General features: G+C 49.8%; 1 protein-coding gene across 1 annotated transcript; it reads left to right on the forward strand.

The window, feature by feature from the left end:
- Nucleotides 1-1,998: 1,998 nt before the first annotated feature.
- Nucleotides 1,999-16,273, forward strand: LZTFL1 (leucine zipper transcription factor like 1). The gene is made up of 10 exons (XM_062200133.1): nucleotides 1,999-2,151; nucleotides 5,179-5,303; nucleotides 8,228-8,422; nucleotides 9,874-9,934; nucleotides 10,728-10,799; nucleotides 11,818-11,883; nucleotides 11,970-12,047; nucleotides 14,149-14,325; nucleotides 14,983-15,086; nucleotides 15,857-16,273. The coding sequence occupies exons 1-10, from the start codon at nucleotides 2,149-2,151 to the stop codon at nucleotides 15,873-15,875; spliced, it is 900 nt and encodes a 299-aa protein (XP_062056117.1). The 5' UTR covers nucleotides 1,999-2,148; the 3' UTR covers nucleotides 15,876-16,273.
- The last annotated feature ends 10,785 nt before the right edge of the window (nucleotides 16,274-27,058 follow it).

The following is a 27,058-nucleotide window of genomic DNA, read 5'->3' on the forward strand; positions in this document are numbered from 1 at the left end:
CAAGTGCTTGGCCCCTGCACCCACATGGAAGACCCAGAAGAAGCTCTGGGCTCCTGGCTTCAACCTGACCCGGATCCAGTCATTGCAACCATTTGGGGAGTGAACCAGCAGATGGAAGATCTCTCTCTCTCTGTCTCTCTCTCATCCCCCACCCTGTAACTCTGCCTTTCAAGTAAAGAATAAATCTTAACAAAAAAAAAAAAGAAATTTGACTGCAGCGTAAAATGGAAATTTAACAGAGCTTTAAAAAAGCCATGTGTGTGTGTATGCGTGTGTGTGCACACTTGTGTGTGTAGGGGAGAATGGAGGTGAGAGAATGTGCCTTATGACCTTGCCAGGAGACAGAGATTCTGCACCCAGAGGGCAGGGTGCCTAGCCAAAGGCAAGGTTGGGCATAGCCACCCAAGGCACACAATTGTGTGAAGAAATGAAAAGGAAAAGGAACGTCTTGCCACCAGAACCTGGTTTATCACCACTGTATCAGAACAGAACCTGACTCCTGGGTCTGCGCTTGAAAACACACCTGCAGTCGTTTCAATACAGACCCAGGCTGCAGATGCCTCCGCGTGGCCTCCTGATGGCCAGGATGTGTAAGCCCAGCTCAGTGTCTTCATCCAAAAAGCAAGGTCTCCAAAATTCCTTCTAGACCTAAAAATCGCCCCGTGTGATCCTTTTTGAAATTGCACTTTTAGCGATGATTCAGGACTAAAGGCAAATCTCCTTCTTCATATTACGCCTCCCAGCCTCTCAAAAAATGGTAGCCCTCTGCTCCATGCCTGTTTCTGTGTCTGTGTGAGCTCACTTTTTTCCTCACTCAGTCTCCAGTAATTTTACCTGGCTTTCATTCTGTTTTCTAAGCCTGCTGAGCCCACTCCATGGTCTATGCCCACTCTCACCTGGCCATACCACTAACCCCTGGCGCCTGCACTCATCTATCTCGTCCTATACCCTTAAAAAAAATTATTTCTGAAACTCAGAGCTACCGAGAGGGATGGAGGGACAGAGAGAGGTCTTCATCCACTGGTTCACTCCCCAGTGGCCCTGCAGTGGCCAGGGCTGGGCCAGGCCAAAGCCAGGAGCCAAGAGCTTCTTCGAGGTCTCTTATGGGGGTGCTGGGGCCCAAATACTTGAGCCATCTTTTGCTTTCCTGGGCCATTAGCAGGGAGCTGGATGGGAAGTGGAGCAGCCAAGACAGGAACCGACTCCCATATGGGATGCCGGAGTGTCCGGGCTTCACCCACTCTACCACAGCGGCCCTATACGTTTTTTGTTTGTTTGTTTGTTTGTTTGTTTGTTTTTTAGGGTAGTGTTTCTTAAGGAGCAGTCCAGTGATCATTCCTGGAAGGTCAATAAAAACATCAGATTCCAAGAACCCACACTGGCCTTTCTTTGCCCCTCAGAATTTCCTGGGGGAGACCATGGAAGCTGGCGGTTGTAGGCAATAGGATATTTTTAGAACGTACTGTTGAGAAAATCGAAGCTTGTTGTGATTGTTTTAAAAGGGGGAGAAATGCTCACTGAGTGACTTTCACCAGTTACATAAGATTAAATAATAATGGCGGGGCAAGCTCTTCCACACTCTATCCAGGTAACCGGAAGCGCTGGCGTTGGCGTCTGTCTCAGCCACCCGGATGCTCAGGCAGGAACTGAACTCCCGGAGAAGAAAAGAACTCCTCACGCCCCAGGAGACCGTTGGAAGGTCTGGGATAGGCCCTGGAAGACCCTGAGGCGCAGAGGCCAAGGACCGGACCAGCGCTTCTCAGCTCTGGAAGCGCCCGAGTCCTGTGCAGTGCACACAAGCGCGTTAGGGGCCCCAGGCCGCCTCCGCCCCCTCCCGTTACCATGGCAACACCGATCCGCTCCCAAAGTTCGCGTGGCGCGACGAGGCGGGACTTCCGGCTCAGGAGCCAGTGCGCATGCGGCGGCCGGCGGGCTACGAGGAATTTCCTGTCGCGTGATCCCGGGAACCAACGAAATTGCCCAACTGCAGCCCCACGTGCCTGCGTTCCCATTAGCAACCGGAGGCTTCTAAACACCCTCCCCTCCCTCCCCATCTTCGGTGGGCCCTCCGCCGTCGGTCGTCCTCGGCTTAGCAAGGCTCCGTCCGGCCGTCCTTATTCCTTTAGGCTGCCGACTCCCGCCGCCGCCATGGTGAGTGGCTGGCTCGCTGCGGCTGGGGCGACAGGCTGTCCTCGGAGGACCCTCGTCCCGCCCGCAGCCTCGGGAGGACCGGAGGCCGGGCCGGGCCGGGGAGTTCGGGTCACCCCCGCCCCAGCGCCTCCGGGGTAACCCTGGGCGTCGCCCTTTCCTGGGGTCGACGCTGGTTCCTCATTCCTGAGCCGAGTCGCAGCTCGCGGGGGGCAGTCGTGGTTTCTCTCTCCCAGCTCCCTCCTTCCCCCTCCTGTCTCTCTCTCCTCTCGCTCTCTTTCGCGCACACACACGGTAACGGGAGCAGTCACGTGTTAACCAGCCATTGGAACACCGCTAGGGTTGCTGCAATGATAGGTCTATAAAGTAGTGGGGTACCTGCTGAGCTACTAAGTAGCCAATACGCGATGGGCTTGGTTACATTGTACTCTTTCACCGCTAGCGTTGCTTCCTTGTTCCTCTCGTGGTAAAACCGTGTGGATTTGTGGGCGCGGTCCGCGTGCTGGGAACATGCAGGAGGTTCGGTGACCTGGTAACAGCCACACAGATGGGTAGCTGCATCGCCGCACGGACAGCTGGGTGTTAGTCCGGTGCTGTGTCTCTTTAAACCCCATGTCAACCCAGTGCATTTCCTGGTGAATGACTTGACCTGCATACGGGGAGAATGCATGTGGAGACAGGCTTGCGAGTAGGTGTGTCCCAGGCTGCTGCTGCCTCCCCTGAACTCCGCTGCCGTCCTGCTCCCTCTCCTTGCTCCAGTCCACTTTAGAGAAACTTTTCCGTCCTTAAATCTAAAAATAATCCTTTTCAGCTGGAGAAATTTTTTTCTTTCTTCCTGGTCCTACAGCAGTCTTAACTCCTTAACAGGAGGGAAAGTAGTGAACATTTGTAAATTGGCCACCTGCTCTGCATAAGACACTAGCCAGGTGTTTTGTGGTGTAAGAAGTGATTCCTAGGCCGGAGCCGTGGCTTAACAGGCTAATCCTCCGCCTTGCGGCGCCGGCACACCGGGTTCTAGTCCCGGTCGGGGCGCCGGAGTCTACCCCGGTTGCCCCTCTTCCAGGCCAGCTCTCTGCTATGGCCCGGGAAGGCAGTGGAGGATGGCCCAAGTCTTTGGGCCCTGCCCCCGCATGGGAGACCAGGAGAAGCACCTGGCTACTGGCTTCGGATCAGCACGATGTGCCGGCCACAGCAGCCATTGGAGGGTGAACCAACGGCAAAAGGAAGACCTTTCTCTCTGTGTCTCTCTCTCACTATCCACTCTGCCTGTCAAAAAAAAAAAAAATGTGATTCCTGTGTGCACACAGCTTCCAGTCTACTCAGAGCAGCAACACTGGAGAAGATTGGGGGAAAAAAAAAAAAAGATAGTGCCACAGGTCATAACCTGCGGTGGTGCCCAGTTAGGAGCACATGCTAGGTGTTGGAGGCAGGCGTAAAACAAGAGTTTCTGAGGGTGTATTGGGAAGCACCTCAGAGTAGGTAAAAAGAGGTTGGGCCTCGAAGGGGGTGGGTAGGAATTCAGTAATGAGGTGGACTGTGAGAGTACTTCAAAAAGTTGGCGGATTTTTACACCCAGCTAAACTTACCTGGTAACTGGAACATTTGAAGTGCTCTTCATGTGGTTGTACTGGCTGCAGAGAGCCAGGTACATGTTTATCTCTGCAGTCAGTGATGTTACACTGGTCCACTGAACTCAGCAGTTGGTGGAAGTATTTACACTGTGGAGATGAGCTGACCTGCAGATCAGGGGCCCCTCCCCAGGGAGCCTGTTGTTGAACTTAGTGCACAGCGCTGGCTGCGATTCAGATTCCTGAACAGGCCGAGGGGGCTGGTTTCAAGCAACGAGCAGGGTACCACGAGTGCGAGACAGGAAATTCTAGGTTAGGCGTCAGGGCTGATGGGCAGGCTGGTCTGGCAGAAGTAGAGTGTTCATAGAATAGGATTCTGGGAGACAGGGTTAAAGAAAAAGTGTGAAGGGTTTTAAAGACTGACGAGTACCATTTTTTTTAATCCCATGGCAATGAAAAATAAGAATTTATGCTTGTGGTTTATTTGCTGTTCCCACCCATGGTGGTGTGACTTTCAGAGATAACTGTCTAATGTAGTTTTTGGGCCTTTTTTTTTTTTTTTTTTAATGCCTGGTGGAAATCAGCTTTGTAAACAATTGTTGCATTTGAATGGGGATGGATTTCCCTCTAACTTCACTTCCTCTCTTCTCTCCTTCCTGCAGTCTAGTCCTTAAATGCCTGTTACTCAGAACTGTTTTTGTAAAATTCACCTAATTGTAATTGGGGGAAAAAAAAATAGTGCCACAGGCACAGAATTTTGTAATTTTCCTAATTACAAAGCCAACTGCCGTGGCTGACACCTTGCTGTAGGTGACCTGCTGTACTGTTTGGCTGCTAGCCTCACTATCCTGGGTTTGCTTCCTATGTATCTGTCGTGCTCTCTTGTGCTTCAAAACAGTGGCCAAACTAAATTACGGCTATTTCCAAATGAAGTATGCTTTTTCAAGCTGTATTTTTTAGAGTAAAGGTTAAGTTTTTTTAATAGACACACACAGACACACACACATACACAAGCAACTATGAAGGTTTAGTTTGCTCTCACTTAATGGCCACCTCCCTGCTCATCTCTGGGGGTGAGCTATCTCCATGAGGGAGGCACACGTGTCCCTTTCATCCTGCAGCTCCTCCAGCCCTGTGGGCATTGGCCTGGCCTGCATGGGTCAGCTGAGTCCCCACCTGTCTCAGGTTTCAGAGGAGCAGGGTGTGGCAAAGGCCTTCCCTGTATCTCAGGGCCCAGGCTTGGGACGGAGCCCACATCTCTTGTGCTCACACCTAGCTGAGAAGCAGTCATGTGGTGCGGAAGTGGCACCTGGCTGGGCAGCCACGCAGCCGGGAAGGAGGAGAGAGCAGAAGTTGATGGACGTCTTGCATTGTCTAGCACAGGGCGGCCTGTGTACTTTCATTGTTGGTTCTCTCTCCAGGTCTCCCGGACTAACATGTGAATCCCTTCTGTCTTTTTCAGGCAGAGTTGGGTCTAAATGAGCACCATCAAAATGAGGTCATTAATTACATGCGTTTCGCACGTTCGAAAAGAGGCCTGAGACTCAAAACGGTGGACTCCTGCTTCCAGGACCTGAAGGAGAGCAGGTATCAGAGGATTTGAGGAAGCCAAGTCGGAACGTGGTTCCTTCTGGTAGCCAGGACGGGGATGCTGCAGTGGGGGCCGTCATGAGCCGTATCTGGGATTACCTCGAAGATGTTCCAAACTCACTGCACCGAGTTTGTGGTGGGTTGTGGTGGGAGCAGTGAATCTGTGTCAGACGTGTGCAGGATAATTGTGGGATGGTGGAGTTTCAGAAGGGTGGTCAGGAAGTCGAGAAGACCTTGTGGATTAATGATTGGCTGATTGATTGGCTTCCTGTATTAAAGACTGCAGAACTTTACTTAGTTGAGTTATTAATCAGAAGATTAGGGGCTGGTGCTGTGGCATAGTAGGTTAAGCCTCCGCCTGTGGCACCGGCTTCTCATATGGGTGCCTGTTCGAGTCCCAGCTGCTCCACTTCTGATACAGCTCTGCTAATGGCCTGGCAGAGCGGTGGTGGATGGCCCGAGTGCTTAGTCCCCTGCATCCATGGGGGGGACCCGAAAGTAGCTCCTGGCTCCTGGTTTCAGATCAGTGCAGCTCCAGCTGTTGCAGCCATTGGGGGAGTGAACCAGCAGATGGAAGACCTTTCTCTCTCTTTGTCCCTGTCTTTGTAACTCTGCTTCTCAAATAAATAAATGAAATCTTAAAAAAAGATTAGAGCCATATGACATGGCAGAAGCAACACAAACACCTCTGAAGCTCTTACTGAAGTTTGGACAGGGAAACATGGGAGGATCCATGAGAAACCTCCCTGAGCAGCACCAGAACTGGTAGTTGATTTGAAGCAAGGGATGATAATTAATTTGCTTGGACCAATAACAGAAGATAATTAAATGTCAAGTCAGATATAAATGAAGGAGATCTCCAAGGGAGCTGTACTGCTCACAGAGCCGTGGCCTGCTTCAGCCTTAGACCACTATGTGTTCGAGCCATTAAACTCAGTTGGCAATCTGGTTCCCTAATCCCCAGCAGAAAATGACAATGAATTGGCAGGAACATGGAATGTTCTACTAACAAATGTAGAGAGAGTAGTATTAATATAATTAATAGCCGGCGCCGCGGCTCACTAGGCTAATCCTCCGCCTGCGGCACCGGCACCCCGGGTTCTAGTCCCAGTCGGGGCACCGGATTCTGTCCCGCTTGCTTCTCTTCCAGGCCAGCTCTCTGCTGTGGCCTGGGAAGGCAGTGGAGGATGGCCCAAGTGCTTGGGCCCTGCACACGTGTGGACCAGGAGGAGGCTCCTCTTCCTATCAGTGCAGCTCAGACCGTTGCGGCCATTTGGGGAGTGAAACAGTGGATGGAAGACTTTGTTTCTCCCTCCCTCCCTCCCTCTTTCTTTCTCTCTCTCTCTGCCTCTACGTAACTCCGCTTTTCAAGTAAATCAGTCTTTTTTTTTTTTTAAAAAAAGGACATGTTGGGCTCTGGGGATTTTTTTTTTTCTTTTGGGTCTCAAGAGTGCTAAAGAAGCAATATTGAATTACTACTTATTTCTCATCGGCATTTACTAATATGTGGCTAGTTCATGTAATTATTAAAGTGCTAGGGAAATAATGGAAAGGAAAAGCTATGCCTTAGTAATGACTATCAAATTATTAAATGTGGCCGGTGCCGTGGCTCAACAGGCTAATCCTCCGCCTTGCGGCGCCGGCACACCGGGTTCTAGTCCCGGTTGGGGCGCCGGAGTCTATCCCGGTTGCCCCTCTTCCAGGCCAGCTCTCTGCTACGGCCTGGGAGTGCAGTGGAGGATGGCCCAAGTCCTTGGGCCCTGCACCCGCATGAGAGACCAGGAGAAGCACCTGGCTCCTGGCTTTGGATCAGCACGATGCGCCGGCTGCAGCGGCCATTGAAGGGTGAACCAACAGCAAAAAGGAAGACCTTTCTCTCTCTCTCTCACTATCCACTCTGCCTGTCAAAAAAAAAAAAAAAATATTAAATGTGATAAGACTAATTTTACTGGAAATTGAAAAATATTGAATTTAACAATTTAATCATGAAAGAAAACAGTAGATGATGGTTTGGGGACTGTTTCTGAGCCTGCCCCTGTATTAAAGGATGTACACATGTGAGGAATTAACCATCACTTTATCGTTTGGATAGATATTAAAAAATGAGTTTGGGGGAGCCAGCACTGTGGCATAGCAGGTAAAGCCACTGCCTGCAGTGCCGGCATCCCATGTTGGTGCCAGTTCCAGACCCGGCTGCTCCACTTCCAATCCAGCTCTGTTATGGCCTGGAAAAGCAGTAGAAGATGGCCCAAATTCTTTTCCCCTGCACCTGCATGGAAGACCTGGAAGAAGTTGCTGGCTCCTGGCTTTGGATCAGTGCAGCTCTGGCCGTTACAGCCAACTGGGGAGTGAAGCAGCGTATGGAAGACCTCTTTCTCTCTGTGTCTTCCTCTTCTTCTCTGTGCAACTCTTACTTTCAAATAAGTAAATAAATCTTTTTAAAAAAATGAGTTTAGGGGCCAGTGCTATAGTACAGCAGGTTAAGCCACAGCTTGCAGTGCCGGCATCCCATATGGACACAGTTCGAGTCCCAGATGCTCCACTTCGGATCCAAGTCTCTTCTATGGCCTGGGAAAGCAGCAGATGATGGCCCAGATCCTTGGGCCCCTGCACCCACATGGGAGATCCGGAAGAAGCTCCTGGCTTCAGCCCAGCCCCGGTCATTGCAGCCATTTGGGGTGTGAACCTCTGTCTTCTCTCTCTGTTACTCTGCCTTTCAAGTAAATAAACACACCTTTTTAAAAAAACTGAGTTTCATTTATTTTCTGTCTGTTTGATTACTGAAGAAGATAATTCTGAAAGAGGCATTGATTGGAAATCCTCTAATCCCTTGGATGACATGACTGTGGTTTCTTGATTGTGGTACATGTTGTAAGTTCTTGCTGTTGATCCAGAAGTTTGAGGGTGTGGTTGTTTTGCAGGCTGGTGGAGGAGACCTTCACCGCCGACGAAGTCTCCGAGGTCCTGAATGGCTTGCAGGCTGTGGTGCACAGCGAGGTGGAGTCGGAGCTCATCAACACCGCCTACACCAACGTGCTGCTCCTGCGGCAGCTCTTCTCCCAGGCTGAGAAGTGGTACCTGAAGCTGCAGTCAGACATCTCTGAGCTTGAAAACAGGTGATACAGTTTACCTGCGAATGTGACAACATGAGCACATGCCTTTGTTAATCTTTCCGTGAGGCTGGTCTGTGTGGAAATGTGGGGGGGAGGGGGTAGCAGCAAAGCAGCTAGTCACCGAGTGACCTCTCAGATCTCACTCCGCCTCCTTTTGAAGACTGTTTCTGCCACGCCTGCATACTGCAGAATCTTTGCAAGTTACCAACTTGCTTTTCAGGCTATTATTATTCTTTACAGCATCTTTGTTAGCCTCGTCAGGGTAACAGTCGATCTCTAGAGAGGTCAACTAAAAAATAAAGATCATGCAACAGTTGAAAAATTAATTCAAACACAGATGACCCTTAACTTGCAAAGGTGTTGTGAACTCATCGTAAACTTAAACTTGGATTAGTTGAAAACACATTCCACACACCGAACTTGGCAGCCACCCCGGTGAGCAGCACGGTGCCCTGCTACCGCTGCCGGCAGCACGAGAGAAGATCATACGGTGTAGGTCCGGAACAAGACCCAGGTGCGCAGCGCAGTTGCTGCTGAAGGCCATCACTTTGGCACCACCAGCAGCCCCCATACCCCAAGGCAGACACTGTCTGTGGGGCTCTGTGACAAATAACATTGATTCTGACTCCCAGTATGTGCAGTTCATTTCTAAATAATTGCATTTAAAATGATGCACACTTATCAAACACAAAAGCTTATAATCGGAACAATATCAAAGAATTGCTAATTTAAAAAAACTAATTAAAATCCGTGAAGTTGAGACTTGCTCTAAGGGAAGCCATGCCAGAGAGCAGGCAGCACTGCCCCCCAGGGCGTGCACACTGCTCCCCGAGCACAGCCGCAGCGCAGGCGGGGCTTGGTGGACAGCACGGAGGGCAGCCCGTGGCGGGGAGGGGAAGCACTGCCCTGCAGCCAGGAGTGCGTGACTGCTGAGCACCCTCAGAGGCGCTGACCGTCAGGAGCCTGCAGAGGAGCGGCTGTGTCCACTCCGAGGGGCTGGAGTCACCTTCGGTTCCTCAGCAAAGCACCAGGCACCTCTGCCTGCACCGTGCGTCTTTCCTGCGGCTCTGGGGTGCTGCTTTTCCGTCCATACTGGGGAGTAGTTCCGTTTGTCTAAGACTGCCCTGTTAGAATCAGTTTGTCTTTCTGGAACACCTGCCAGCTCACGGCATATGTTATGTCGTAGCGCATTCTCCTCAGAGCTGACGAGAAGTGTCCCATCCGTATTGGCATTATAGCTTGTTTCTGGCGATGTATACCGTACACCCAGTGATGCAGAGGGCCGGGCACTGGGCAGCGTGGCAGGCAAGGACGGGTGTTGACGTGGTAAAGTTCCGTTCATTCGCCCTGTTGTCTGTGGCATGTGACAGGGAGATACCAGTGCGTTTATTCTCTGTGTGTGATACAAACCTCTTTTAGATGAGTACGTTTTGACATTTGCTTTTGTCTTTAAGAGAATTATTGGAACAAGTTGCAGAATTTGAAAAAGCAGAATTTACATCTTCAAATAAAAAGGTAATTTTTGGTCATTCTAAGTGCACATCTTATAGCCAGTAGTTAAAATCTTCCAAACACTCAGCATTTGGAAGGCCAAGAGAGGACTCTCAAGGGAAAGCATTTATCTCAATGTAAATTCAAAAATCACCTCTCGGATTTTTCTTGCAAAAATGGTTTCTTTTGTTTTAATACTGATTGGTAAACTGCCCGAATGTGTGTGTCAGGTTATTCTTTATCTGTAGTGAAGCTGCCTAAATCCTCATCAGTATTGCAGTTTTTCAGGGAATCTGAGGGTCAGATAGAAACTTTTCAGCTCCCACAGATTGAAATCCCAGTCCTAGATGCTAGAATCCTTTACCAGCCCTGGCCTTGAACTCCTTCCCTCCCTTCCTTCTTCCCACTTCCCCCCTCCCCCAATTTTAAAATGAAATGAGGAGATGGGTTTCATTTTTCTCTCAACACAGATTAGGCACTGACATATGAAAGAGAACAAAACCCGTGGAAAGCCCCACATCTGTAGAACTGGTATCTCAGTGGATCTGTTTCTGTATGAGGGTACTTCAAAAAGTTCCTGGAAGTGGAATTAGAAAGTTTTATTTCAGTGCAAAAAAATTTGAAATTCATGCACTTTTTCTTAATATGCATTTTTCATAAACTTTTGGAAAATCTCTTATGTGCACAAATTTCAAAAAATTTTACACCAAAATACAGTCTTAATTTACACTTTTGTACAGTGTCTTCCACTTAGAAAGTGCAAGTTTGGGTGATTGTACATACTTTCGGTGATTTCAGTTTGGTTTCTTTTTCTCAGCCCATCATGGATACTGCAAAGCCAAAACTTGCTCCACTTAATGAAGGTGGAACAACAGAACTCTTAAACAAGGTAATGCCATCATCTTGGCAAATGAGAACCCTCTAACTGCATCCTCTCACTGCCTAAACTCCGCCAGGGTAGAGAAACAGGTGGAAGGAGGTTGAGTCGGGTCTAGTCCATCAGCCTAATGGGGCCATGTGCCCAGTGGGCCAGCAGAGGGCGTACTTTCCGTGTGGCGTCTGCGCAGCCTTTGATGACTCCTCTCCATGGTAAAGTGAAGAGTGTGGAATTTTGGACAGTGTTTATTGATGGGCATTTGAAGTTGGTGATCTATGATAAGCAGTATGATTCCTGGTCTCTTGTTCTCCCAAATGTTGCCATTTCATTGGGAAGGTAGAACTAATGTTCTGAAGAGAGACTGGAAAGTACTCCCCTGTGTGCTGTGGGTGTCACAGAAGAGCAGAGGACACAGAGTGGGAGAGAGCAAGCTCTTGGGCAAGGTGGTTGCTGAAGGTGAAGGCACATGGAATTGGCAGAAGGAAGAGAAGGGGCAGTGGCCGGAGGCAGAGAGAAGGCCAGCGGGCAGTGCTCCCTGGCAGGTCGATGGGAGCACTGAGTGAGAAATAAGACTGGGTTGACAGGTGACTCTTGAACTGAGCTGCCTAAGAGCAAAGGTGTTTGGTCAGCCTGGAACCATGTGGGGTCCCAAGCACAGGGTACAGGAATGATAAAGATGTTTCCAGGATAAGTGGCAGCAGTGTGCAGTGCACACGGGAACAGATTCAGTGTCAGATGACAGAGGGCAGGGGACAGGGACTTCGGAAGATGGCAGAGAACAGAGGGCAGAAGGAGGGAGGTGTGGGTGTGTCTGAGAGAGAAGAAACTAGAAGTCTTAAGCCAAAGCTGACTCACCGACATCAAAGCTGATAAGCTGGGCAAAATTGGGATAGCACCAGTAACCAGGTGACTTTCTCAGCTGTTTTGTCACTTTTAATTTTCCAAATTAAAATTTTAAGTGGACTAAGTAATAACATCAAATATTAAAATATTTTGGTTAAGATAGTAAAATTTGAATTTATTCACAAAGGAAATTGTAAGACTTCAAGAAGAGAATGAGAAATTGAAGGCGAGGCTGAAGACCATTGAAACACAGGTGACTGGGACATCCTTCAACAAAATTATTGGAAGAGTTGCCTGTAGATAACACACTGAATGTGCTCTGTTTAAATCTGCTTACAGGCTACCAGTGCGCTGGACGAGAAGTCAAAACTAGAGAGAGCACTGCAAGACTTACAGCTCGAGCGAGGAAATCAAAAGGTGAAGGCAGTGTTAACGTCTTTCTCCCGTTTTCCGAATAGGACCACGCAGTGAACTTCAGGTCCAGTCTGAGTTCCCTCACGTCCTGCACTCTGCCACCCCGAGCTGTGCTGGGACGCCCTCGCCCGGGAACGGCCAGCTGGGAGCGAGCGCCCTGCCTGCCATCCATCCTCCAGGACGCCTGATGTGCCTGGGGTCTCACCGCCTGAGGATTTTCTTAATTTACTGTTGAAAGTTTTCCCCCTTTCACGTTGATATCCAGTTGTGGTGGTGGGTGGGGAAGGAAATCCAAGCAGGGGAACGTCTTTAGTAACTTGGACTTAATTTGGGTTTTATTACGCTGAACATGGCTTAAGTTTGCCTGGCGTGTGTGTAGCAGCATGCAGTGAATTTGCTGGTTATGACCCTTCACGTCCATCTGTGTTAGCCGCAGTGTGAGATACAGTGAAATACACGGGCAGTTCTTCAGGCTTGCCTGGCTGCCTGCCTGAGTGTCGCTTTGTCTGCTGGGAGTCAGGTGCACGGTTCTGTCTCCCGTGGCCCTCACGCTGGCTGAACTTTGCTGTCAGGTGGATTTGCAGTGGGGCCTGGGCTTTTCTTGTGGTTGCGTTGTCCCTGTAAGCGGCTGCCAGACTGTCCCCACGTCTGCCTCATCCCGGGTTTGTTCACCTTTTTTCTGTGCCAGATGTCAAACAGGTGCAAGCGTGGAGGGAACTGTGTAATGAACCCCGCTGTACTCGTCACTCGGTTTTCTCCGTCATCAGTGCACGGCCGGTCTGGTGGCATCTCCTCTTCCACTTCATTTTGTCCCTTCATGTTTGTTTTTTTCTGAAGCAAATCTCAGCCTTTGTGCCATTTCATTTGTAGATATTTTTTAAATAGGATACTTCTTGTATAGCTTTTAAAAAACCATGGGAAACATACATGCTTTTCAGCCATTATATGCCGAGAACCATAGATTTATGGAACAGAGCTGACTATTCCAGAGCAGCTTTATAATTTCGCAGAAGTAGAACATTTGCAAACATTTTTAGATGGTGGATTTGTTTGAAAGCCATTTGGGTTCTACTCCAGTTAGATTCTGGACACAAAAGCAGAATACACACATGCTTTCACTAGTTGTAGGGAAATATTCTTAAAGAACAGATTTCAACAGTGAAGAATAATTTTTTTTGCAAGTTAGAGAGTTAGAGTTACAGAAAGAGGAGAGTCAGACAGACACATCTTCCACCTGCTGATTCACACCCCAGATGGCTGCAATGGCCAGGGCTGGGCCAGGCTGAAGCCAGGAGCCAGGAGCTTCTTCCAGGTCTCCCACATGGGTAGCAGGGACCCAAGGACTTGTGCCCTCCTCTACTGCTTTTCGCAGCAAATCAGCAGGGAAGTGGAGAAGCCTGGACATATGCTGGCACTCACATGAGATGTCAGTGCTACAGGCGGCAGCTTTCCCTACTATGCCACAGCGCCAGCCACAAGAATTTTTTTCTTGTGTTGAAAGTGCTGCTTTGAGTACATATTTAGCAATTGTAGACTATTTTCCTATAATATCAGTATCGGTCATTTTCCTTACACAGATTTTATCCAGTCAAAAATAAGATCCACATAAGAGAAAATATCCAGCTAGTTGTATTATGCTAGTTTTCAAAGTAAGCAAAAATGTACATCTCATTAATAAAAAGTGCTTAAAATTTTGTAGACTTAGAAAAAAACATGCAGCCAATAATCTTTGATGCTTTTGTAATATTTTCTTATAAATAATGACCAAAAGATGTCTGTGAAATTTCACTTTATTCTACCTATACCATTTTGAAATTTAGGATCTCACCTCTTTCCCATTCTTCTTGGACCAGACTACCAAGAGTTCATAAATCATATTTTTATATATTTGGAATTTAGCGACAGCTGAGTGTCTGCTATGCACACACGGGGGTCTGAGTTTGGCCCACACTGCACACCTGGGGTCTGAGGATGGACTGGGCGTGCTGATGGCCCACACAGCTGATGGTCTCTTTCATGTCCTGTGGTGTTGAATCCCTGTTCTCAATCAGTTACTATTTAGGATGCCAACATGACATTCTCTGCATATACTTGTGTCTCATAGGATTTTATAAAGGCCCAAGACTTGAGCGACTTGGAAAACACAGTCGCTGCTTTAAAGAGTGAGTTTCAGAAGACAATTGATGACAAGACAGAGAACCAGAAGTCCCTGGAGGAGAATCTGGTGACGGCCAGGCACGACCTGCTGCGGGTTCGGGAGCAGCTGAGCATGACTGAAAAGGTCAGAGGAGCGTGTTTGAGGGCCTTGCTGGGCACGCGCAGTTAACTGGTAGGGACGCGGCCGCTGCGTGTCCAGATGGTCTCCTCCAGGCAGCAACGACCGTCATGGTGGGGTGCTGGTGTATCTGTGATAGGACACAAGGGGATGGAGCTCCTGCATGGGCAGCTGGGCCCACAACAGGTGGCCCTACTGCTCTGTCTGCCTGCAGCCTGGCAGAGGGATGAGTTTTGTTTTTTAAAGGATTTCTGCACTTCTTTACAATTTATGTGAAACGTGGAGAATGCTAGGTTCTTCATTCTGGGGTCTTAAATCCTCCCCCTAAAATACTGAGAAGTGCTTTCTGATTTGGAAAAAGAACATGCGTATTTTATCTGCAAATCAGCTTCGTATTGCACATAGATTGCCGGTGTCTAAGCCATAGAATGCTTGAGTTACTTGTTAACTTCTTACTTAGGAAATACCTGACTATTTTGTTGACATCTCACTTGAAAGAATATGTTTTTAATGTTTGGGCCTTAATTTTATACATTTTTAAAGGAAATTTACAGTATAAGCAAAATTTTGTAAAATTAGCACCAAAAATAAACATTTAAACACATTTGTTATTTATTTCCTTAGCTGTCTTTTAGTAATTTGCTGATGTTTTTCACTAAGCAGGAATTAGAGAAGAAATTTCAACAAACAGCTGGTTATCGAAACATGAAAGAGATCCTTACCAAGAAGAATGACCAAATCAAAGAGCTGAGGAGAAGACTGGCCAAGTAAGCCATGCCGACCCCGCCTTGAGAAGCTTCTCCCCGCTGGGTCCATGCTTGGTCTCTGTAGAACCCCAGCTTCCAGGGGGGTGAGGTCAGTGGGTATTTGCTGGATCCCTCTGTCCAGAGGAAAGCAGAGGAGCTTCCGCCCAGCCTCGTCCCGCTTGCCCTCCCGGGCTCCCTGTAGACCGAGCTACACCTTCAGACTCACACACAGCTACAGTCCACTTAGCGTAGGGGATCAGATGGAAACACAGCAAGCTGGCAAGGTAGCTCTAGGCATTTCTCTTGGTGGTGCCCTGTGGTCCACATGTAGTCTGCCAACTCCTGTCATTCGTGTTGTTGGAGGTCTAGCCTGGAAACTCAGCTATCATTCTACCCTTCTTAGAGTTCCAGGAGAACAGAGCCAGAAAGTAAATCAAGATCCAGTGTGTCCTTAGAGCAGCAGGGCTGTTGAATGTCGTATTGGCTATGTCGGCCGTTCACGCCATGTCTAAGGTAGTTACGCTGAGTGCCACAGAGCCACGTGCCACACAGAGACTTGGGGTCTGAAGGTTTCCCAGGTTATGTGGTTTGTGTTCAGGCCTCGGGCAGGTGTCCCCTGAGTTACCATCATAATGCCATGAATGCGTCTGACTCCTGCCAGGGCAGTGACGTGACATGAGAAACAGCGTCCTGGTTTGGTCACCGTAGAGGCCTCAAGTAAAGTCCTTTGGTGCTGGCAGTGCCGCCGGCTCCAAGTGTCGGGGCGTCACACTCTGCATTTGTATCTCCAGGTACGAGCCCGAGGACTAGGAGCTGAAGAGTCCTGTGGAGGCTGCCACGCACGGACACACAAGCTGGCTCTCACCTCAGGCGTGTGTTTTGAAGCATTCTATTATATTTCCTTTCCTTATTTTTCTAATATTTAGACTTTGCTTCTAAGATTTAGCACTAGAGTTCCTATTTTCAGCTAAGTGAGAAGAGAGAAATCCTTACGATTCTGACTGGCCATCCCAGATGGCTTGCTGCCTGCCGCTGCAGTCGATGGTCGAATGCAGGGAAAGTTCTTTGGTAAAAAGGAAAGTGGAGAGGAGGAAGCAAAGTGTTTTCCTTTGGCACTGATAGAACGAGTGTATCTCAAGCTAACAGCATCTATTCTTGTGCATTCCCAGGGTCATGGAGTTGCTGAAGATTGCTATAAATAAACTTTATTTTTATTTTAAAAACTGCATCTTAATTTATTTCCTCTATTTGTCCAAAAATTTATGAAGTCATTGAAAATGTGAGTACTATTTATCACTGGAATCATTTTTACCAATTGTAAGGAAACTTAACAGCAGTAAACGGAGGACTCGGGTTTCCAGTCCATGTGAAAGGCTCAGTATCAGAGGAGGTTCACACACTTTACAGCCCAGTTTATCATGAGTCTCTATTACTGATAGAATTCAGATCCCTTGGCCGGCGCCGCAGCTCACTTGGCTGATCTTCCGCCTGTGGCGCCGGCACACCGGGTTCTAGTCCTGGTCGGGGCGCCAGATTCTATCCCGGTTGCCCCTCTTCCTGTCCAGCTCTCTGCTATGGCCTGGGAAGGCAGTGGAGGATGGCCCAAGTGCTTGGGCCCTGCACGTGCGTGGGAGACCAGGAGAAGCACCTGGATCCTGGCTTCGGATCAGCGCAGCGCGCCAGCCGTAGCAGCCATTTGGGGGAGTGAACCAACGGCAAAAGGAAGACCTTTCTCTCTGTCTCTCTCTAGCTCTGCCTGTCAAAAAAAAAAAAAAAAAAAACCAGATCCCTCATGCACTTCTACAGTTTAGAAAGTATCTAGACTCATAAAATAAGTGCAATCTTTATACTTCTTTCCAGAATATTCCTTTAAACTGTGTTCTAAAGCGCTGCCATGAAACACTCAGGACATGATTTCTCCCCGGTAAGCAAGTGTTTCAGAAAGACAAGCACAACATAGCAAAACAGTAGTTCATAGTATCATAGTAGACAAAAGTATTTAAACAACATTAAATATTTCCCGAGGGAAAACATCCTGCTTTAGAAAGGTAGTAACCTGTGCCTCGGAAACAAGAGACGAGCGGAGTGGGATACCCGGTTTGAGGGCTCTCGAGGGGCAGCCTTGCGTCTTCCACATTACAGACGTTACATCGTCAGCTCCTCAGGATTGCCGCGAGGTGCCAGACGACACCCTGCTTGGAGCTGTGTTGAGTCTCACTGGGCTCTCGGAAATGCCGGCCCTGATAAGGATTTGGTGCAGGGAGTTGATTGGAAAGTGGTTCCAGGGAATTCTGTGAGGGACTGAGGAACTGGGGCAGACTGTGAGCACCAGGAGCCACCTGCTGGGGACCCTCTGAGACACTGCGGGAAAACATCTGTGGATTCGGGGGTCATCATCCACCACTTTGCCTCCCTCCCTGGCTGAAGATCAGTCCCGAGGCTGATGCCGTGTCACGTCCAGCCTGTCCCACGTGTGGATCACGTTCAGCCTCATAATCGGAGAATTCCCTCGGACAATGAGGCAGAAAGCCAAAGGGGACGATGGTGCTGGCGAACTCAGCATGGCTGTGTCTTAGTCCAATTCCTGGTGCTATAACAGATAGCGGAGACTCAGTAATTATAAAGAAAAGAGGCTTATTTTTAAGATTTATTTAGTTCATTTGAATAGCTAAGTTAGAGAGATCTTACATCTGCTGCTCTACTCATCAAACGGCTGCAATGGCCGGAGTTGGGCCAGACTGAAGCCAGGAGTCTGGAGCTTCTTCTGGGTCTCCCAAGTGGGTGGCAGGGACCTAAACACTTGGGCCATCTTCCACTGCTTTCCCAGGCATGTTAGCAGCTGGGGTTCACACCAATGCCCACATGGGATGCCAGTGCTATAAGTGGCAGCGTAACCTGCTATGCCACAGCACCAGCCCCGAAAAAAAAGGTTTATTCTGACTCACAGTTCTAGAGGCAAGAAGCCCAAAGCCAGGTGGCCACATCGGGCAGAGGTGCCTTCACTTATGGAAAGTGGAAGGGAAGTGGGCACACAACAGAAGACATGAAACGTAAGACGTGGCCTCATCGTGTAGCAACCTGCTCTCCAGAACCAACCCACATCCAGGCTTCAGTCTCTCTCAACAATAATCATCTCTTGAAGAACCTACTGCCTCTCAATACCACCACACTGGGAATCAAATTTCAACATGGATCTCAGAGGGGCAACCCATAGCATTCTGCCTCTGGCCCCTTAAGCCCATGTCCTTCTTACCATGAAAAAAAAACAACCATCCTATCCCAATATTTCCAAAAGTCTTAACTTCTCCCAGCAACAACTTGAAAGTCCAAAGTCTCACCTGACATTCAAGGCCTATCCCAGCTGTGAGCCTATAAAACCCAAACAGGCTATTTCCAAGATGCAATGATGGGGTAGGCATGGGATACACATTCCCATTCCAAAAGGGAGGACCAGGCCCCAAGCAAGCAAGCCCAAGAGGACAGACATTAAATCTTTAGGCTCCAGGATAGAACCTGACTCTGTGGCGTAGAAGGCTAAGCCTCCACATGCAGTGTTGGCATCCCATTCAGGCACTGGTTGGAGTCCCAGCTGCTCCACTTCCAATCCAGCTCCCTGCTAATGTGCCTGGGAAAAGCAGCAGAGGATGGCCCAAGTATTTGGGACCCTGCATCCACATGGGAGACCCAGAAGAAGCTCCTGACTCCTGGCTTCAGCCTGGTCTAGCCCTGGCCATTGTGGCCATCTGGGGAGTGAACCAACGGGTCAAAGGTCAGTCTTCTCTATCTGTATCTCTACCTTTCAAATAAAGAAATTAAAAAAAAAAAAAGCTGGGGAATAACCTTTCATTCCACCTGCTACCTCCTGGGCACACTGGGTGGTTGGGCCCTAACACAGAGGGCAGCTCCACTTCTGTGACTTCACTGGGCTCAGCCTATGTGGTGGCTCTCTGGGGTTGCACACCGGTGCCTGTGGCTTTCCCACACCAGCACAGCTCCCTGCCAGTGGCTTGACAATTGTGGGATCCTGGTGGCACCTCATTCCCATGGTTCCACTAGGCCTTGCCCTGGCAGACCTTCTGTGGCAGCGCCCTCTGTGGGCTCCCAGGAAGCTCACTATAGCCTCTGAAATCCAGCAGGGGTCCACCATGCTTCTGTGGCTCTTGCATCCCACATACCTGCAGACATGGCCTCACATGGCTAGGGGCACCGCTAAGGCATCTTACATGGGCCTCTCAGAGTAGCAGGTAAAGCCACGCCTGGAGTTGCTTGAGCTTGGTGGTTAGTACCTGGCGGCCTTCCGCTTGTGCTGACAGTCCCTGGCCACCCTCTTGCTGCCTTCTTACCTTTTACATAGCCAGGCTATGACCCCTACACACTTTCATGCCCTGCTCCCCTTCTAACCATAAATCCTGCTGTGAATCATTCCTTTGCTCCCAAATCTCACTGCAAGTGGCCAGAAGTGACCATGTCAGTCATTCTGTATTTTTCCTAGAAGTGTCTTCTGCCAAGATCCTCGTTCATCCTTCTCAGGTTCGCCCTTCCACAGAGCCCGAGGGTATGGACAGTTACCTGCAACTGTACAACCAGGCTGGCCTTTCCGTTGGTCCACAGTAAGACACTGCTCATTCCCGTTTGAAAGCTCATCAGAGTGGTGATGCTGTGCACAGTTCTGTCAGCTTTCTGGTCATGGCCAGTGGAGCCATCGCGAAGGCATCCCAGACTTCACCTGGTTTTGTCTTCTGAGCTCTCACCAGAACATCCCTCCGTGCTCCATTTACAGCATCGTCCCAACTCTTCCAACCTGTGCCCGTTGCCCAGTTCCAAGGCCACTCCCACACGGCCAGGTAGTACCATGACAACAGCCCTGCCTCTTGGCACCAGCTTTCTGCCCTAGGCTGTTTTCTGTTGCTGTAAGGGAATGCCTGGGCCTGGGCAATTTGGAAGGAGAAGAGGAATATTTTGGATCATGGTTCTTGAACCTAGGAAGTCCAAGACTGGGGGGCTGCCTATGGTGGGGGCCCCGTGCTGCTTCACCTCCTGGTAGAAAGGGTGGGGGGGGGGAGGCAGGCACGTGGAGGACAGGCCACAGGAAGAAGGCCTCACCTTATACAAAAACACACTGTTCCAAGAACGTACCCACTCCCAGAAAGAAAGGCCTTAATCCCATAATGGCATACTCACCTCTTAAAGGCCCCACTATCTGTCAACACCATTACACTGAGCATCATATTTCAGCCCGAGTTCTGGAGGGGGCAAACCTTGTTCAAACCATCACAGGTGCCATGCGTCCTTGCCAAGGTGACAAGTCCTGAGCTGCAGAAGACGCTCCTTGTATCAACGACCTCTTCCTTATCCGCCTCTGTTCTACCTCCGCTGGGCCAGCATCCTCAGGACCCACGCCCACGCGTGTACTTCTAGGTCCCTCCAGTCCAATGTCTTCTGCTGTATTGGGGAACAATCCCTTTGCTCTCAAAGCAGGTCAGTGTTTCTCTGCAGAGGTCACGTGATACTCCACACCATTTACGGATTTAGAAGAAATGAGTGAAAGAACTTGGGGAGCACCCACGTCGTCTTGCCAGTCTTCTCTCAAGAGAGGCCTGTGAACGGATTCTGATCCAAGGCCACTCTCCTCTGGGGGGAGGGAACCACCAGTGTGTGCTAGGCCCAAGGGCTCAGGAGCATCTGGAGTGTTCTAGACCCATCCTGAATCCCAGAGGCCTGTTTTTCTCCCAATTATGGACTTGAAAAGATTTTCCAGGCATGTGAATTGGCTGTTCTTTCCATCGGGGCCACTCATAATCCAATCTTGGGCTTGATTCTCAACACATTCTGGGCAGAGATGCGAGTCTCTTACAGCGTTGCCAGGGCGGGGGCCTTCTAATTGGGCATCAGCCTGGCTGATAGTTTCATTAATCAGAGCCTGTCTTTCTCTTCCTTCATCCCAGCCCACCCTTGATGGGAGTTCTGGTGACCGATCCAGTGGTGTTCAGGGTTTATGACCACAGCTTACTAACAGCCACGGAATCGTGTTTTCAGGATCTCCTCTCGAGGGTCTGCTTTCCAGGGCCATTTATGACACTAACTGTTTTCAGTTAGGCTCCCCCAAAGCGGGCGTCAAGGCAGGGACTCTGGTTTAAGTAGCTTATTTTGCAGACAATCCCAGGAAGCAGGCCAGGAGGGAAAGGAGAGAAGGTGGACTGAGGGTGCATTAATGAACAGGTGACTACAGTGAGCCTGCACGTTCAGTCCCAGACGGGTGAGGAAGCTGGGAACGTCCCCTCCGATCCCTCGTGCATAAGGATGAGCGTAACTCCTGGGATGGTCACTGCCAGCACCTGACAGGTCTGGGCTGAGAATGCGCAGGTGGCCAAGCAAGAGCTCAGGTGAAGAGACAGCGGGAGGTGAGACTAGGGGGATGTGGGCGGGGCATCAGCTTGGACTGCATGACGGGAGATAGAAGCGCAAATGCAGCCAACAGCTGCAAGCTCGCAATACTCCATACTCGCTCATACTAGGGCCCGCTGAACCTGGAAGAAATGACAAACCCCACCTTGCATTTGCAACCCAGCCTGCTCTCATGGCCAAAACACAGCTGCCTGGAAACGGTGACAGCTCTGGACAAAGGAATACCTCCAGACCGAGTACCTGCACCGGCCCCGTCTTTGTGACTCAAAGTATCAGGCCCTTTGTGTGTGCTCAGCCCAAGCATGGGTGAACTTGACTTTATGCTTCCTGCCCAAGTGCAGCTGGAGTCGTAAGAAACTTTGGATACTGACTACAATTTCCCAACACGAAACCTTTTCCTTATGAATGACAAAACTTCTCTAAAATCAGCCACTAAAAGTATCTTTAATACAGAACTCAAGTTCCTGCCCTGTTAAGCAATGAGTGATAAACATCATTTCTTCTCTTCCCAATGGCTCAACATCACTATTACAAGTCTCAGCGACTGTCTTTTCCCACATCACTCGCTGTTGGTTCCTTACACATGGTTAGCACAAACGTAAAATTTGCACAACGAAAAGGGGGTGGACAAACCCCACCATCAATAGTGGGAGGTTTTAACACACTTTGTTCAATGATTGACTGAACAAGCAGACAACACAAATCAGTCAAGATACAGAAGATAATAATAATACTGTGTTGTTAGATACTAGCAAGTTGGGAGTACTATATTAAGTACCACTTTCCCCACAGCATCCACTTCCTTTTTAAGCACACACAGAGTATATGGAGATGGGCCACACGCTGTGCTCAAGGTCCACAAAGTCCAGCAGCCTGGATCACACAAAGCTTGTTCTACTGAACACCCTCACCTGTTATAGCACAGACTGCCAGTTACCACGCACATGCGCACATCACGGCTATACACAACATGGGTGTGGCCCACAGACAGGATGCTAAACAGAGGCAGACATGGAAAAGACCCCCATCGCGATTTTATCCCTGTGAACTTCCAAGCTGGGCAGAACCAGCCCAGGGCGCAGGGTCAGGATGACAAGTCCTGAAGAAACCAAGACACCGGTTCTAAGGAGGTGGGACGCTGGTACTCTCTGGGCGAGAAAGGGGAGAGGCCTGGGAGGAACAGATGATGGATCGAGTACTCAGATCCCTGCCACCCACATCTGAGACCCAAACTGGTCCCGAGCTCCCGGTTTGGGCCTGGCCCAACCACAGCTGCTGTGGGCATTTGCAGAGTAAATCAGTCGTTAGGAGTGCTCGCTCCCTCTGCCTTTCAAATAAAAAAAAAGTTTTTTTTGTTTTTTTATTTTTGACAGGCAGAGTGGACAGTGAGAGAGAGAGACAGAGAGAAAGGTCTTCCTTTTGCCGTTGGTTCACCCTCCAATGGCCGCTGCGGCCGGTGCACCGCGCTGATCCGATGGCAGGAGCCAGGTGCCTATCCTGGTCTCCCATGGGGTGCAGGGCCCAAGCACTTGAGCTATCCTCCACTGCACTCCCTGGCCACAGCAGAGAGCTGGCCTGGAAGAGGGGCAACCGGGACAGAACCGGCGCCCCGACCGGGACTAGAACCCGGTGTGCCGGCGCCACAAGGCGGAGGATTAGCCTAGTGAGCCGCGGCGCCGGCCCAGAAGAAAAAGTTTTTAAAAGAGTTTTTCCTACTGACCATGTATTTTACTTTTTTCTTTAATTTATTTGAAATACAGACTGATGGGGCAACAGAGAGCCAAAACAGTTAGGGCTGGGTCAGGCAGACGCTAAGACAGTGGGACTCCATCCAGGTCTCCCACATGGGTGGCAGAGTCCCAAGAACCTGGGCCATCTTCCGCTGCTTTCCCAGGTGCGTTGGCAGGGAGCTGGATGGGAAGCAGAGAAGCAGGGACTCGAACCAGTGCTCTGATACAGGAAGCCAGCGTCGCGGGCAGCAGCAGGACCCGGCTGCACCATAACACCAGCCCCCTTGGCCATGTATTGTACAGAAGAAATTTAAGCAGTGGAAAAGTGCGGGCGGAAGAGGACCACCAACAAGGCAAGCTGGGGATGATGGAGGAGGGAGGGGGCTCGGCAGGGGGCAGATCTGCACACGTGCATGAGATGGGTGGCAGTGCTGTGGTGTGGGGGGCTCCTCCTCAGCTGGGAAACGGGAGCCCCTCCCCCATCCTGCCAGCCACCATGGCAGCTTCCAGAAGCTTCCTCTGCCAGGGACAGTTTTCACCGGGACATGTGCCCTTGGGTTTCAGAGCTCCCTAGATCCCGACGTTCGCCAGGCCTAAACCCTCGGCAAGCTCCGGGCCTACACGTCCCCCCAGCCCCAGCATGGGAGGGTCATCTTACACCGCAGGTGCTGGTTCAAGAGGTCTGGGCTGGGCCTGAGAACCTGCATGTCTCACAAGCTCCCTGCTGACGCCACCGTGGCCTGTGCATAGAGCGCGTTTTTTTGAGACTCGGTGGAAGGGGTCAGAGAAATCAAAGGCAGTTAGAACTGCTGAGCTTGGGCAACAGCGCGGGTCATGAGGGGGCTTCTCCTGTTGTGAAATAAAGGAACAAGCACCGCACAGCCCAGCAGGACTCAGGGCGGGTCGTGGGGGGCCGCTGAGAAGGCCCGGCCCGCAGTATCCTCTGACCCGTGCGACTATTTTCCTGGTGCTCTGTCTGTTGTTCCCCACCACACTGCGCTTCTAGAGGGTCTTGAGTGCTTGTTTCTCAGCAAAACAAAACAAAACAAAAATATTTGCAGGGAAGGAGTCAATCCTGCCAAGATCTACAAAAAAAAAAAAAAAAAAGCAGTTCGCGCTGCTCCCTGGGCTGCTGTCTTCCCAGCACGTGGCTGAGTCTTACCCCCAACACAGGCGCTGAGCCGAGTGGGCATGGTGAGAAGCCAAATAAGCCCACTTCGGCGCTCGTTCTTTCCAACCTGAGAGATGCCCGTGAGTTCCTCGCAGGCCCCGCTAACGACCGCCCACTTGGCGGTGCTTCCTCCACTCAGTGACACAAGCATCAAGTCACAGGCCATCGTCCAGGTGGCCCGCTTGGCACCACTGTCCCCTAGAGGGGACATTGAGACAAGATGACTCTGCCTGCTATGTTTACTTTTTAAGGATCTCCCTCCGCAGTGGCAGAATGTGCTGGCCAAGGCCAACCCCAAGTGCAATGGTTGGAGCCTTTGCCATCAACCTTTAGACGAAGGCTTCTTTGCTGCCAAGCTTTCGACTTCCTCTCCTCTCTCATTGTGAGCCTGCCAGTGAAGTCAGCTGTGCCCCAGAAGTGTCCATCGCTTCAGACGGCAGGAGCAGGACCAGCCCAGTGCCAGGTCCGCACGGCCACCGTGTCCTTGGTGTGGGCCAGGAGACCCTCACCATCATGGGTGCGCTCTGCCTCCAGTTCCGTGTGCCAGGCATCCGGGAAGGGTCTGTACTGTGCCCCAACTGGCAAACGTAAAAAGTAAACCCAGAAAGGTCACCCATTCTTTCATCTTCCACAATGCTGCTCCGCACAAATACAGTTAATTGCCAAAGGACTTAAAACGAGGCCATACTCAGCCGAATGCATTCTCTGTAGGCGACAGGCAAACGGGCAAACAGAGCCTGCGCGTGGATTTCAGCACTCCCAGCAACGAGCCCGAGCCCGATCCCGGTCCCTGCAGGCCCGAAGCATGATGGAAATGAAAGGTGGGGACCCGCCCTAAAACACCTCTGCTCTCAGCAGCCAGAGGCCACGGACGACCCTGGCTGGACCCTGGGGAGCTATGAAAGGCACGTGGGTACAACTCCCAGAAATGCCTGCTTTGCCTCTTTTCCCAAAGTCTAACGTTGTTCATCTCCTTGGAAGACTGTAGTTCTTATCCCTACAGATACAAGATTCAAGATACAGACCTTGTAGTCCAAGATCTCAGCTCTGCCTTCTAATGTTTTTCTTTTTTAAGGTGTATTTATTTATTTGAAAGGCAGCGTTACAGAGAGGCAGAGGCAGACAGAGAGAAAGTGTGTGTGGGGGGGGGGTCTTCCATCTGCTGGTTTACTCCCCAGATGGCTTCAACGGCCAGAGCTGAGTGATCCAAACCCAGGAGCCAGGAGCTTCTCCTAGGTCTCCCACCTGGGTGCAGGGGAACAAAGATTAGGGTCATCTCAAAGCAGAGAGCTGGATCGGACGTGGAGCAGCCAAGACTCAAACTGGCACCCACATGGGATGCCAGCACTGAGCGCCAGGGCGTTAATCCACTGTGCCACAGCACCGGCCCTGTCCCCCGTTCTGTAGATTGTCTCTTCATTCTTGATCTGTTCCTTTGCTGTGCAGAATCTCTTTAGTTTGATGAAATTTTATTTCCTTATTTTTACTTCTGTTTCCTGTGTTTTTGGGGTCAGAACCAAAAACTCCTGCCTATCCAGTGTCCGGAAGCATTATTTCCCCTGTGCTGACTTTAGAAGCTTCAGGATTTCAAGTCATACATTTTGATCTTGCATTCATTTGGAGTTGATATTTTTGCACTAATTTTATTCTTCTGCAGGTGGACACTGGATTTCCCCAGCACCACTTAGTGAACATTCTCTTTTCTCCGATGTTGTCCTTAGTACCTTTGTCAAAGACTGGCTGCAGATGCATGGGTTTCCTTCTAGGTCTGCTCTCTCCCACTGGTCTGTGTGTCTGTTTTAGCCCACTCAGCTTTCCATTTCTGTTACTGCATTTTGCCTTTCTAGCAGCTCTGTTTGGTTCCTGTTCTCAGCATCTGTACTGTCAGTTTTCATTCCCTGTTCATTTTTAGCTTTATGGAAGTCTGTATGGTGATAGTACATATGCCAATTTCTTCTTGTAGTTCTACCTGGTTTTTCTTCTGATTTTTGAAGCTATTTTATTATTGATTGTATTCTTTTAGAAAATGTTATATATTTCTGGTGGTATTTGCCCTTTCCATCACTAATGACATTGTTTGGTTTCAAGTATGTTATGTCTGATGTAATATAGCTATCCCTAGGGTTTGTTTTTTTTTTTTTGATAGGCTTTTCATAATTTTACTATACATCTTTCTGTGATCTGTTGTTTGGTCTATCTCTTACAAATCGCAACCATTTGGGGGGCCAGTTCTGTGACAGAGTAGGCTAAGCCTCCACCTGTGGTGCCAGCATCCCATATGGGCACTGATTTGTGTCCTGGCTGCTCCTCTTCCAGTCCAGCTCTCTGCTATGGCTTGGGAAAGCAGTAGAAGATGGCCCAAGTGCTTGGACCCATGCACTTGTGTGGGAGGCCAGGAGGAAGCTCCTGGCTCCTGGCTTCAAATCCACCCAGCTCTGGCCATTGGAGCCATTTGGGGAGTGAACCAGTGGACACAAGACCCCTCTCTCTGTCTGTAACTCTGCCTCTCAAATAAATACATAAACTCTTTTTTAAAAAAAGATTAATTTGAGAGGCAGAGTTACAGAGAGAAGGAGAGAGACAGAGAGACAAATCTTCCATATGCTGGTTCACTCTCCAGATGGCTCTAACAGCCGGGACTGGGCCAGGCCAAAGCCAGGAGCCAGCAGCTTCATCCGGGTTTCACA

Source organism: Lepus europaeus, chromosome 9 (assembly GCF_033115175.1).
Source record: "Lepus europaeus isolate LE1 chromosome 9, mLepTim1.pri, whole genome shotgun sequence".
Lineage (NCBI taxonomy): Eukaryota > Metazoa > Chordata > Mammalia > Lagomorpha > Leporidae > Lepus > Lepus europaeus.